The sequence below is a fragment of the Hemicordylus capensis genome, chromosome 1, assembly GCF_027244095.1.
Source record: "Hemicordylus capensis ecotype Gifberg chromosome 1, rHemCap1.1.pri, whole genome shotgun sequence".
Taxonomy (NCBI): domain Eukaryota; kingdom Metazoa; phylum Chordata; class Lepidosauria; order Squamata; family Cordylidae; genus Hemicordylus; species Hemicordylus capensis.
Window position 1 is genome coordinate 377,958,851 of NC_069657.1, and position 14,578 is coordinate 377,973,428.

Genomic DNA, 14,578 nt, shown 5'->3' on the forward strand with positions numbered 1-14,578 from the left:
AGGTAGGCTGTGCACCTTTTACACTTTTTTTAAAAAAAAGTACCACAATTACATTTATCTGTCTGTCCATCTTTTGCTTTGTAAAGCAAAGCAAATAATGTTTAGAGGACTTGTAAAATTGCTCTACGGATTAGAGATGGGGTGAGTTTGTAACTTCACAAGCTGCAGCCAATCAACACGATCCACTGACAACCTCTTTTGCAAAATATGCTGAACTGATTGGTGGTCATTCCCACTCCCTACCCCCCCACCACTCAAAGATCAACGTTTGAAAGGGAGAGGTACATTTGAATTCTATGTGGCAAGGCTGCTCACCTCATAAACAAACTTTGTGTGTGTGTTCACATTAAGAGGAAGACTAGTGACCAGATGGATGGAGATCATCCAAGAAATTCACAGGCATAGTGGAGTACATCAGATGCTTCATTTGTTTTAGTGCCAAGCTGAAAATGCTCATTGAATAATATTCAGTCTTGCGGGGGGGGGGCTGAAATGGGAAGTTTTGAGGGGGGCTAAGAGAAATTCTGAGACACCTTTGGGGGCAGCTTACTTGTGTTTAGTTGTAGGTGGTTATCCTTTTTAACATTCTTTGTTGTTGCCTCTCTGGAGACAGGAGTGGTGGCAGTGGCAGCATTATGGGGCTTTCCTCAGCAGGTGACTTTCATCAGTAACTTAAGTTTCCCCTCAGAATCCCTTGTGGATAATGCTGCACATAGTGTGTTTCCGAGGGGACCTCTGGGGAACAAAACGGCAGCCACCCATGGGCTGAGAACTGTCTCAGAATGTCCAAGCCTCCACTGAAAAATAACTGAAATAGCCCCTTTTTGCTGTGTGAGAATATGGTGTAGAAAATGGAGGTGCATTTTGGATAAGCCCTAATTTTATACCCATGAAGACACATGGATGCACAAAGGTCATATGAACTGAACTCTCCAATCATCACTGACAAACCTCTGCTTCTCAGGGACAATTTCTACGATTGTAGTATCTGAAACATATGCTGTCATAATTGCTGAAATGGACAATGGAGATCTTGGTTCAAAGGAAACGTTCTTTAAACAAACGTTTGCTTGGGAACACATTGGGCACGATCAATGTTCTCTAATTTTTTTCATCTGTGTGCAGAATGAGTTTTGTTCTGAGTGGCAGTATCAAGGCAGAGTGTGTGCACATGCATTCATCTTTTTCTCCCCACACTGGTAATACCATTCACCATTTCTTAAAATGCCAATCGAAACAGGGCTTCTTACAAGATCAGTTTTTCTATAAGCCCCCTGCTGTTTCAAGAGTTAGTGCACTTTAAGAAATACAATTTTGCACTCGATTGTTGCAGTCAGGTCATGGACTCTTGTCTATGGCTCCCTCTTGTGATAAAAGTTCAAATAAAGGATTGTAAAATGTTGATCCCACAGAATGGGAAGTGCAGGTTGTGTGCACATGTGTGTGCCCTTGTGGTGTTTCTTTTGGCCCTGTTTGTCCTGTGTGGTCCAAGCTCTCCTTTAGTCCTGTGCCACCCTTGGTAGTTTGGCAATAGCTATCCAGGCACAGAGATCAGCATAGCAACTTTACTCAGACACTCAAAAACACAAGCTACAATGCCCAATGCAGCTCTTTATTCATGTCCTGACTTATCCATGGTGTTATGATTACCAATACTAAACCACCATGTGAAAAATACCACAGACATAACATACAACACACAGTGAAGGTTACAATTACAGGTATACCAGCTCTCAGTTAGGAAAGTTAAGGACCAGAATGGACAGTATCACTTCCTACTACAGTTGGGGAATCACATTTTTGAATGCTTCCCTACATAAACAAAAATTTCCTCACAAGCAAAAACACCAGAGAGTTGTGTGTTTACAAAGAAGAGGATGGGAGAACACGAACACGAACACACACACCCCCCCACACACACCCAGTTGCATCCTGGAGTGACACAGTCGACACTCCTACCTCAGGATACTACCATTCATTCTGCTTCTTGTGTGGACCCAATAATGGAGGAAATTTACTACCACAGAAACAGTGGCAAGAATAAATTAACTAGGTTGAACACAAAGGTTTCCTGCCTTCAACAGAAAGAGCTTCATCTGGAGGAAGGGAGCCTTTGGATACAATCCATTAATCATTGAGATGTTGCAAGAAATGTTAATATAAGGACTGTATTTGGCTTTCCTTTTAGCATCTTTTTCCTTGCTGTCTTGAGGCTGTTTACATGATCAGTTATCCAAGGATAGCAACCTCCTGACTCACTTTCAATTCCCCAGTGTTTATATGCCAAAGGGATGACTCAGAGGCTGAAGAAAACTGGCAGAAGAGGGACAGCCACTGCAAAATCAAGGGTTCTTGACTCATCTTATATCCCAGAATCACTTATGAAAGCTTCAGGAGGCTCATCATCTGTGGTATGCACAGATAGCTGGCCCAAAGAGTTCTCCAAAAGCATAATGACATAGGAAGCTGCCATATACCAAGTCAGACCATTGGTCTATCTAGCTCAGTATTGTCTTCACAGTCTGGCAGCAGCTTCTCTAAGGTTGCAGGCAGGAATCTCTCTCAGCCCTATCTTGGAGAAGGCTGGGAGGGAACTTGAAACCTTCTGCTCTTCCCAGAGCGGTGGCTCCATCCCGAGGGGAATATCTTACAGTCTCCCATTCATATGCAACCAGGGCAGACCCTGCTTAGCTAAGGGGGCTACCACAAGACCACCTCTCTTCAAATGCATGACCCATGAAAGTCAAAAAGGCTATACAGCTGGAACACTGTTAAAATCCCTGTTGTACAAAGACTGAGGTTGTTACCTTGGAAGAAGAGCCTCCAAATTCTTTACTGTGAAAACAGTATTTTAGGTTTGACTGAGGTTTTAGGTTTTCAGTATTTTATGTTTGAAGTTCAAACCTTTACTTTTAAATTTTTCAAGAGTTGCCCAGGACTACTACACCTAGCAACACGATACTGGCTAGGCAGATTTCTGCCCCACCAAAATATTCTGGATTTTGCTTCACAGTCATGGTCTTGCTCCTTTTTTTGCTGCCAGGTATCTAATTTTCCTCCATGTGAGATTTGAAAGTTCTTAGGATTTTCCCTGAGGGATCTGAAACAGCTCAGTTGCATTGTCAGAAACTTTTTGTTTTGTTCCTGCAAAGAGAATCCTTCACTGTGGACTCCATTTTCTGCTTGATTCTGACAAGCATCAAGTCTAGGGAAGCTAGAAGTTGAGGGGGAAAGAGATGTCTGCATAATTAGCAGAATCACAACACTCAAAGCAGGATTTATGTTACTGATGAAATAAGTGCCCGTGAAACTGCAAACAGCACAAAGGCATTTGGGAGAGGGCTGGGAAGAAAGAAGGGTCTCTTCCCCCTTATATTTCCCCTGCTCCTGCTCTTCCCCTACAACATGCCTGCTGCCTTTCCATCACCTTTCTCCAGTGCTTCCAAACGGGGGTGAGGGAAAGGCTCTGCAACATACCAGTTCCCCAATTTCTGTTTCACTGTAACATCCTGAGAAACATCAAGTAACCACATGCTAAACTATTGTGGCACAAGGAAGCCACAGTAGAAGAAGTGAAGAAGAAGCCACAAGGAAGAAGTGATACTTGGCAAAGATTTCTCAAAGTATGTTATGCAGAGTAGCTTTGTAAAGTACAGCTGGTGGGAAAAGTGTTGGAACTTGGACCAGAGGCATCTGGCTTCAAACTTTCACTTGCCATAAAGCTCACTACATGACCTTGGGAGGCTCACCGTCTCCCAGTTTAACTTACCTCGCAGGGTTAAGCCCATGCATGCTGCTCCAAGGCACAAATGTGACAAACAAGGAATGATTTGGGGGGATGCCTTCCCACTCCTGTCCTCCCCCAGCTATCCTTTAAGACAAGGCAGATCTTGAAGTCTCAACCACCATGAAGCTATGCTGGAAGGACAGTGAGGCAATTTGAGCAATCATATGCTCACACATCACAGGCCAGCGGCAAAGCGCATACATGCTGCAGCAAGACTGTACTTCACTAGAGTCTCAGTTTGATGGATAGAAGAGAGAACCCAGTTTAAAAAAACAAAAACTTAGCTTTAACAATTAGTTAATAACATCATACAATTACAGATGTTCTTGGCCTAAATATAAAAATAATGAAACTGTTGCATTCTTTAGTATAAATGATTATTGCCTGCAGCAACAGAAAAGCTGCATTCTCTTGAAGGTTCTCAACTCAGGCACAAAGGAGGAACAAGATCCCCAACATGAAGTACCAAGCCAAATCTGGATGAACATCAAATAGACTTTGTCTTCATGGAACTAATTTTTGTCCTTGCAATATACAAATTGGTTTATATTACTTTCTTCAAAAAAAAAATTTCTTTAAAAAATAAATGCTTCCTGCTGTCCTGAGAAATGCAAACGTTTGCTACAGCCAGAGGGAAAGTTCCAAAGGTACCTACCAAGATGAGCACAGTCCCTGGACTTCAGACTAACTCAAGTGCCATAAACCAGTACAGAAATCCTTAAGAACAGCAGGTGCTCATCATGAGGAAAATCCCTACGAGATTCTGAACCCAAAGAAAGGGTTGCTCATGCTGTATATTTTTCGTCTCCTTGCTTCAGAGCTTTGTGGTAGTGAGTATAGTCCCGATACAGCTCCTTCAAAACTTCTCTTACTCCCATTGGTAGAGATGCATTCAAGAACTTGATATCACGTTCAATGCACAGATCAAGAATGTGATACATTCCTTCAGTTAGATGTTTCTTTACAGCAGGGTGCAAGGTCACCTAGACAAAACATATATGATATATTAAAACTTGTTATTAAACACACACACACACACACACACACACACACACACACACACACACACTTACTTTCCCCTCATTAGGAAAAGTGCTGAGAAGATATATTCTTGGCAGGCCCAACACAGTCTAGGACCTTCTTTTATTTGCCATATTCCATCTGACTGTAAGATCTTCTTTTGTTTGCCGTATTACACACACACACACACACACACACACACACACACCTTTTAATAAGAATAACATTTAAAAACAGATTTATTAAACATAGCTATAAAGTCCCCTTCCAAATAAATAACAGCAAAAAATATTGCAAATGGTCAATTCTGAGAGGCTTTGAAATAATCCTTAAAATTTAAGAGACTATATCCTGTTTCATTATTACCATGCCATAATTTCCTTTTCCCTCTGAAGTCCCCAAGTTACCCCTGAAAATATGCTCCTGAGGGTTTGAAGGCCACTGAAGGCCACTGTATTCTAAGGCTGGCAGCAGTTTGCCAACCGCACACAGTTACGAGAGAATGAGCTCCAATGAACACAGCGGGACTTACTTCCAAGCAAACCTGCATAGGACTGCATCATAAAAGTGCCACTGACAGACACAACCTGTCCCCTCAAGCGAGATTTGCATTCATTATGTGTTATCCTCTTAAACCAGAAAACCTAATAATCAACGTTAAAAGGCAGAGCTGGAAGTAAAGCCTTCTCCACCTAAGCATCAGCTGTATCCTCCAGGCTCCCCGCAAACCTTGCCACAAAATGTCAGCACTAGCAGCATCTTACTGCTGAAGCTAGCCCTTAGAAATCAAGTTATTTTTGCCACAGAAAAAACTCTCTCTGTGCCGAAAGCCCAAATTAGCTTCATGCTGCCAGATCCGTCATTCTAAGTTCCTAGAATAATGGAAATTAAACTAGAAGCTGTCATTAAAATCCAAGCCTTTCCCTTTCTTCTTCAGACAAATAATAAACTCTTCCTTAACGCATGGAACTTAGAATCGCTAGGACAGTCCATGTAGTACAGCAGCAGTGAAGAAGAGAGAGCTGCCTTTCAAATTATCAACAGAAATAATCAAAGGTAGTCCTGAAGCCATTAGAAAGTGGACGTTCATGATATGCAACTTATTAATGGGGTTCTAACAGGTTATCACTGGCTAGGAGTCAAGAAATGTTGGTTCCGTTTACCAGACAAAACATTTTAAGGGCACAGGAAAAACCCTGCTGGATCAGGCCCAAGGCCTATCTAATCCAGCATCCTGCTTCACACAGTGGCCTGCCAGATGCCTCTGGGGAGCCCACAGGCAAGAGGTATGTGCATGCCCTCCCTCCTGCTGTTGCTCCCCTGCAACTGGTATTGAGAGGCATCATGCCTCTGAGGCTGGATGTGGCCCACAGCCACCCGATTAGTAGCCATTGATAGACCTGTCCTCCATGAATTTATCTGAACCTGTCTTAAAGCCATCCAGGCTGTTGGCTGACACCACATCTTGTAGCAGAGAATTCCATAGGCTGATTATCGTTGTGTGTAGAAGAGCTTCCTTTTGTCAATCTGTGCCCCTGCTAACTGGGCAAAGAGGCACCTTTTACCGTGGTGATTCTCTTTATTTAGCAGGGGGAGAGTAACTGGCCCTATCCACCCCCAGCACAGTGACTGTTGCTGGTGTCTATCTTATGTTTCGTTTTAGAATGTGAGCCCTTTGGGGACAGGAAGCAATCTTATTTATTTATTGTTTCTCTTTGTAAACCACCCTGAGCTATTTTTGGAAGGGTGGTATAGAAATCAAAATAATAATAATAAATAATAATAATAATAATAAATATCTCAGCAAACAATTACAGCTGCCATTTTGATACTAAATGTTTGTAGGTAGAGAGCCAGAAAAAACATTTTGACATAGGTTGATGCTGTTGGTGAATTCTCCAAATACCAAACCAGAATTAGCAAGATCGTGGCTTAAAATCCAGTTGTGAATATTATTTTGGTTGCAGTCTTCTGCATATAACATGGACTTTAAAAATTTTTAATAATAGCAGAAAGGAAAGAGAGATGGTACTTGTAATATACAGGGACTGTGACCAGGGACAGGAGTATGAGCAGAAGGGCAGTTTCCTATACTCTGACCACTTAGCTAGTGTTTGTGTAGAGAGCATCTTCACATATTCAGATTCTTCTGTATTTGTCTCCCCCCTGCCCGCATTAGTAACAGGAAATTGCTCTCTGTAAATGACAGATGTGATATTCAGTATTTCACATGAGCTTGTGGATGTCTGCATGACATTGGGGGGGGAGGGGTGCTCTGGTGACACCCCGCCCCCCAGGTCCATCCCCATTTTAAGTAGGTTTGTGCGTTAGCATGTGCCCCCTAACCACACCGCCTCCCAAATTTGAGTAGGAGGCTTCCACCCAATTAAGAATTGTAAGAGCAACCCTTATGTGTTGGCAACTTCGGGAAATTTATTATTTGAGTGTTTGTGAGAAGGGTTTCTCCCACTGGTTTATTTCATTTATATATCAACCATCCAAAAATGGCTCAGATTTAATCTGAATTAAATCATTTAATTCTGATTTAATTCAGAATTCTCTCTCTACCTGTTCTTCCCCAATAAGGTGCCACAAATGTTGAAATGGGTATGAATTGGTTAACATATGTGTTAAAAATGGAGGAAAACACAACACAACAGAGATATGCCAAGAGCAACTTGGAATACAGATAGTAATACCTGCTTCTGAGCAAGTGAACATCCCAAATTAAGCTAGTCTATCAGCAGAAGAGACACTGGTTCCAATGTCATGGCCAAACCATATTTGGCTGTTGGGAACATGCGTCAGGCTCATGTTGTCTCACATTTTGATTTCTTCTTCTTGTCTCACATTTTGATTTCACACACTTCCAGGTTTGCTGTAACCATAGTTTGTCATGACATCCATATCAGACAAACTAGGGTTACCACAAATTATAATAATAAAATAAACATTGTTAGCCATCCCATAACAAATTGTTCTCTGGCTTTGTTTGCCTCCAAACCAAAACTGGAAATCCACTTTACACCATGGTTACCAATTTGGACACTAAAGCAAACTCTGGTTAAAGCAAAAAAGGAAGTCTGAGAGCCAACTGGAGTGTGCAAGGGGCGGAAGAAGCACACAAACCTTAATTTCTAACATTCAAAGCACAGTTGGGCAAAACTCACAGGCTGTGAAGAAACAGCAGGAGGCAGGTTAAAAATCAGAAGCAGTGGAGATTCCTTCTAAAGTATTCCCCCACAACACACAAATCAGCCTGCTGTATAACTGGCACAGAAGTGAGAACCTAGACTAAATTAAAGCAATTCCAAAAATATTACATCATTTTTTGAAGCAAGGCATGCATGTGTCAGTTGTGTGCCCTGCATACTACACTTTGATTTTAATCACACTTACTCAGAAATAAATCTTTCCTAATGAGTTCGATCTATGGATTTTGCTTCTAAGCAAGGAAATAAGTTCAGCGTTGCAACATTTCAGTCTGTTCTCTACTTGTACACTACAGCAATATTTAAAAGACTAGTATGATGCATGTCCAAACCTTAATAAAATTCTACCTTGGTTTCAAATTTCTGTAATGTTCCAGAGTTTTTCTGCACAGTTTTACAGTCTTTTTATAGCATCTGATGCATGCTGAACACATTATTTTCCCCAACATGTCCTCCTAATTATATCTTACTTCCTGTTCTTAAAAATAAATATGTCCTTAGCATATATAGCTGATTATTACCTTCTGCAGCTCAATCACATACTGGGCCACAATGAAGGCAGATAATGCAGTGAACTCTTCTGTTTTTGCAGCAATGTAACTATACATCCGCTCCACCAAGTGGGCACATTTCAATATCACTCCAAATTCATCTGTGGTCCCTTAGAAAAAACAAGTTAAAAATCTGAGATTAATATCTATATTAAAACAAAAAACCACACCCACACATGATTTTTTTATTCTTGCAAACATAAAGAGAAACATAAACATAAAGAGAAACCAACATTAACCTACCACCACATTGGGTTTTTATATTTGTTTTGCAGTTTGCCAAACTGAAGAGGCAGAGAAATAAAAGAGCTTTTAAAATAAATTGTTTAATAAAATATCCAAGTTATCCCTTACTACAAAAGAGAGCTCTACATAGAGGAATGAGACTGACATTTGAATCTCATCTTAATTTGTACGGACACTTTAGTTATGTTAATTTAAAAGGAGAACAAACAAACAAACATGTTATCCCTGCTAACTGAGCAAACAGGCACCTTTTAAAAGTGGTGATTTTCTTTATTGTGCAGGGACAGAGCAACTGTCCCTATCCAACCCCAGCACAGCATCCCTCCAGTGGCTGTTGCCGGTGTCAGTCTCATATTTCCTGTTAAACTGAGTGCTGAGAGACATGACACCATCTTATTTATTTTGTATTTTCCCATGTAAAGCATGTTGAGCACTTTTGTTGAAAGCAGTATATAAGTGTTCACAGTAGTAGTAGTACCATTCTTGTACATTCACATGGGATTGCAGAGAACAGGACATTTTATGATGATCATTTCCAGCCAGTTAATATATCAGTAAAAGCTTCCAAAAATTGGAGAAATACTGAGTCAGACCATTGGTCTATTTAGCTCAGTATTGTCTTCACAGACTGGCAGCGGCTTCTCCAAGGTTGAAGGCAGGAATCTCTCTCAGCCCTGATGTGCCTTGAAATCCCCCACCCCCAAGTTACAGTACTACCTGCATATACAGTTGGTATTGAAAAGAATCACCCCCTTTGATAGACCTTAAATTCTGGTTCCCTTACATCCTGAAATGAAAACACAAAGAAAATTCCCTTCACCAGCTGTACTTATCCAATGCAACCTATAACACCCAACTGAAGAACATCACAATTACAGTCCAGAAAAAGTGTCAGAAATAAAAAACAAGAATTATTGAGATTGAAAAAGGATCACACACACCCCAATGTCAATATTTTGTTGAACCACCTTTTGCTTTAATAACAGCCTTGAGTCTGTTGGGATACTTCTCTATCAACCTTGCACATCTAGACAGAGCAATATTTGCCCACTCCTCCATACAGAACTGTTCAAGTTTGGTCACATTGGATGGTAGGTGTTGGTGGACTGCGATCTTCAAATCTCCCCACAGATTTTCTATGGGATTTAGGTCTGGGCTCTGACTGGGCCACATGAGGACGTTCACTTTTTTCCCCTTCAGCCACTGTGTGGTCAATTTTGCTGCGTGCTTCGGATCGTTGTCATGTTGAAAGGTGAATCTTCTGCCCATCCTCAACTGTCTGGCAGAGGGTAGCAGGTTTTCTTCCAGAATCTGACGGTATTTTGCCCCATCCATTTTTCCTTCTACTCTAACGAGAGCCCCAGTCCCTGAGGCAGAGAAACACCCCCACAACAGGATGCTGCCACCTCCATGCTTCACTGTAGGTATGGTGTGTTGTGGATGGTGAGCTGCGTTGGATTTACGCCAGGTGTACTGTTTGGTGTTGAGGCCAAATAGTTCAATCTTGGTCTCATCTGACCATAAGACCTTTTTCCATTTGGCATCAGAATCTTCAAGATGCCTTCTGGCAAAGCTCAAATGAACTTTAATGTGGCCTTTTTGAGAAGTGGCTTTCTCCTTGCGACCCTCCCGAACAAGCCACATTTTTTTCCACAACCTTGTGGGTTTCCAAATCATTGTGTGTAAATCTTTGTAGATATATCATGTACAAACAACCACTTTGTATATAATTGTGCTTTGGTAACACACTGTATGCTTTGGTAGTTTGTTGGTTCAATAAAAAAATCTTGTCCTATCTTGGAGAAGCCAGGGAGGGAGCTTGGAACCTTCTGCTCTTCCCAAAGCAGCTCCATCCCCTAAGGGGAATATCTTACCGTGCTCACACATCAAGTCTTCCATTCATATGCAACTAGGGCAGACCCTGCTTAGCTAAGGGTAGTCATGCTTGCTACCAGAAGAACAGCTCTTCTCTCTTTGTCCCCCCTTACTGTGTTACAGGCTACAGGAATTTACATTGCAGGTTCTTACCCAAATATACACAGAAGTTCCAACATATACAAGGAATGCTTCATATGTAGACTTTCCTATTCATCTCAATGTTGGGAACTTCACAAATACACTCAAAATTATGCTCAGAACCTTTCGTGCCTTGTACATACAGGAGCTTCTTGAGTGCATCAGAACTTGTGTGCATACATGGACCAACCAAACGGTGGGTAATTGTGTTTTGTAGCAACACTGGCTAATGTGAGAATGAACAATGTACAATGCACCTTTGGCAGGAGGACCAAGGCTATTTTGTGGTCAGACTCATGGAAAATAATAGTGGTGGCACTACAGCAACTTTCTGATGTACTGCCTTAATGTTCCTGAGCTGAACTCTCACACTTTTGCTTTCCAAAATGACATCAGCAGAACTGAGTCCTAGTCTGAAATCCATTTCCTAACCCATAGGACCAAGTTTTCTTGGCTGCTTGTCAACAGGCAAATGCTTCTGCAGGCAGCTAACCCATGGTCATGTGCAGTAAAAGTTTAGACAGAGGTGGTCATGAGTAGCAAATGGAAGGAGTATACGTGCATTATGTATACATATGTTCAGGGAACACATGGGTGTGATGTAGGAACTGGCTCTTGCTGTCAGAACTGCCTGTAGTGCCTAATCTGGCAGCCATCTTTCATTGTTCTACAAGTGGCTACTATCTGAAGAACCACTGCATGGCTGAAGAGCCTAAACTTCTGTTCTGTACAAATTTTGATATACGCAGCCTGCCTCATTATGCAAAAGTATTCTACATAAGGTAGTATTGCATCATAGCAAAGGAACAAATGGGATACAGAAACAATCAGTATCAAACCTCCATCTCCTTTCTGTCTTCCATCATGCATAACAGAAATAACCAGTCTATAGAAACTGTTCAGGAAAGACGGAGCTGCCTTGAGCATCACCTGCAAAACAATTAAATACAGCATTGTAGCACTTGTGGGGGGGGGGGACAGGATGGGGGGGCAATCTAATATTATACCCCAAACCTAAATGTCGAGTTGTAAGATCTACAAAAGGTTGCCAAAGATTTGGCATAGACAGACTGTGGAAGCAAAACTTAACTACTTTAATTTGAAGTTAGGATGTACAGAAATCCATTATAAAATAATGTGAACAGTAGAGGTGAAGGACTTGAGTCCAGCAGACTTGTACATAAACTGAAGGAGTCCCCAAATACTATAGAATACCAGCTAATCCAAGCTGAAAAACCTCTGCTCTACAGCATTTGAAGACTAGCTCTTCACACTGATTTCTTTCATGCATAAGATTGCTAGACTCAAATCCTTTGTGTGTACTGTTCGCAGTTCTTTATTATGAACTACTGTAAATCCTGGACTTCAGTGTGTGTGTGAGAGAGTGTGTGTATGTGTATTTTCATTCATTCATTCTAAACCAGCAAGTATATGCAAATGTAGCCTTAAGACCTGCATCACGTAAAGTGCAACCTCAGAAGTGGTCCTCTGATGGGTTTTGGATATCCCTTAGGTCTCAATATAGAAATTTAGTCACTGAGATACAGTTCCTCCTAACAGTAAAATATAGAAAGGCTATACTCATGATCGCCACCAGGGTGGCGAGGGCAGGCAGAGTTTCAACTACCTTCCCACCAGACAAATTGGCTGGCAAATCTTTGGTGTGCTGCCGCGAGCCCATATGAGCCACACTGCTCTGTGCAGCATGGTTCCCTGGAGGCTGGGACTCATTTCCCCAGTCTCCAGGAATCCCTCCATGCACCGTGCAATGTATATTGGGTGATTCACCCAGGAGTCAGACATTCTAGGCACCCAACTCTGTGTACACTTGGACTGAGTGCAACACAAGCATACACAAGGTGCCGGGACTGAGGACATCCTTGTGCCCTTAACCCTGGCTAAAGGCCAGGGTTAAAAGTAGGGTTAGGTGAGGCAGCAGCACCGGGACAATCCCAGTGCAGCATACGAGCAACCTAACCCAGGCTGGGCTGCCCTAGCCTGGGTTAGGCTTCTCATGTGAATAGCCTTATAATATTCTGCTACCCATCTGTATTACAGCTGTTGTTGAACAAGCAGAAATCACTACAGAACTCCCAGATCTTATTTTTAAAAGTGAGACAAGGCAAAACAATGAAAAGACTATCTGCCCATTACCTTAGGGTGGCACTGTAGTATGGAAAAGAGAATTTCATGAATTCCCAGGAAGATGCTACCATAGTCCTCTATCTTCAGATGGTCAAGAGGAACAGTCAGAAGAATGTTGAAGACAAGAGAAACATGATGAGGGTTGGAGATAATCCCTTCTCCCTGACGCAGGAGAATAGCCACTGTCTCCAGTATAGGCACAATGAGTGAAGGAACCATCGCTTGATCTTGAGAAGCCTCTTTGGTCTGCACCTATGTCAAAAGGAAGGAAAAAAGGCAGTCGAAAAAGGAAGTATGTGCCTTCTTCTCCACTCCAAGCAGGCATTCATGCAATTAAAATTCAGAAACAAAATATTTTTCTGAACGTGCAACAATAACTGTAAATTCATGTCTGTGTGCATACCCTATCCATCCCCAGCACAGCATCCCTCCAGTGGCTGTTGCTGGTGTCTATCTTATGTCTCTTTTTTAAGATTGTGAGCCCTTTGGGAACAGGGAGCCATTTTTATTTATTTATATCTATGAAAAGCGGAATATAAATATCCATTGTATATCAGTGTGATCAACTCTGTAGCTATATCCAACATATTTCAAGTCTGACTTTGTACATGTTTACATATGCTTTTGACAGCAAGTCATAATCAATTTTTAGCTCAATCGAGTTTACTCATTTGATGCACACACTCCAGATGTTGCGATGCTGCACTTCTACTCTAGGGATACTGCTTTTTCCCAGCATTGGGAATATTACATGTAGTACCTGGGGAAAATGCAATACTTTCCCAAAAAGCATATCCTTTACTACTATGACTGGACAAGCGTCACAGGAAGAATCTACTGTTGCCAGTAGTGCTCTATTACAGAGAGCACTGCAAAGCACCCCTTCATTTGATATTGCAGCAGCACTGCATCATGGGCTCATAATGCATCATGTGCAAACAACGGAGCAGCAAGGAGGTACGCTGCCGCCCTGCCGCACTATTTATACACAGAGTACCGGGGGGAATGTGGTGGGTAGGGTGCACCCTTCCCTGCCCTTAAAGGCACCCCAGCAAAAAGGGATCTGGCTCCATACACATCCGGGGGGGGGAGCAACATTACCCACTTCATCCAAAAACTGGGTGCTCTCCTACTGTTTGACTCTTGTGCATAGCATATTTATTTACTTACTACATTTTTATACCGCCTTTCTGCCTTGACAAAGGCACCCAAAGTGGTTTACAATATTAAAAGAAGCAAACAACAGATTAATAAAATGTTGTCTCAGGCTGTTGGTCTTTTCGGGAGCTGAGCACTGGGTGCCTCCTTTCTTGCCAATCCAATCCTTTTAAACAAAACATTAAAAAGCTGCACAAAACAGCAAGGCTATTCCTTCATTCACCTACCTAAAATGTTTTATTTAAATTTTGATTCTTTGGAGATGGTGTGCCACTTCTCCCCTATGACAAAGCATGAATCTATCCTCTTTTACAAAAAAAAAAGTTGGGAGAGAGAACAGGAGCAAGAAGAGTTCTCCACTTTCCAGCTACTGTATGGGGATTGGATGTCATGTCACTGACATAGGCTTGAGGCTTTTGGAAGTATCATTTTCAATAAATACA

General features: G+C 41.8%; 1 protein-coding gene across 2 annotated transcripts in view; it reads right to left on the reverse strand.

Annotated features, from left to right (window-relative positions):
• Positions 1–1,598: 1,598 nt before the first annotated feature.
• Positions 1,599–14,578, reverse strand: part of URB2 (URB2 ribosome biogenesis homolog) — a 30,476-nt gene continuing 17,496 nt past the window's right edge. For both annotated transcript variants that reach the window (XM_053298336.1, XM_053298326.1), the window contains exons 7-10: positions 12,987–13,229; positions 11,672–11,762; positions 8,541–8,680; positions 1,599–4,770 (exon numbers count right to left, since the gene is read on the reverse strand). In XM_053298336.1, coding sequence (XP_053154311.1) covers positions 4,573–4,770; positions 8,541–8,680; positions 11,672–11,762; positions 12,987–13,229 — 672 coding nt within the window. In that variant the 3' untranslated portion in view covers positions 1,599–4,572. The remainder of the gene's footprint in view (positions 4,771–8,540; positions 8,681–11,671; positions 11,763–12,986; positions 13,230–14,578) is intronic.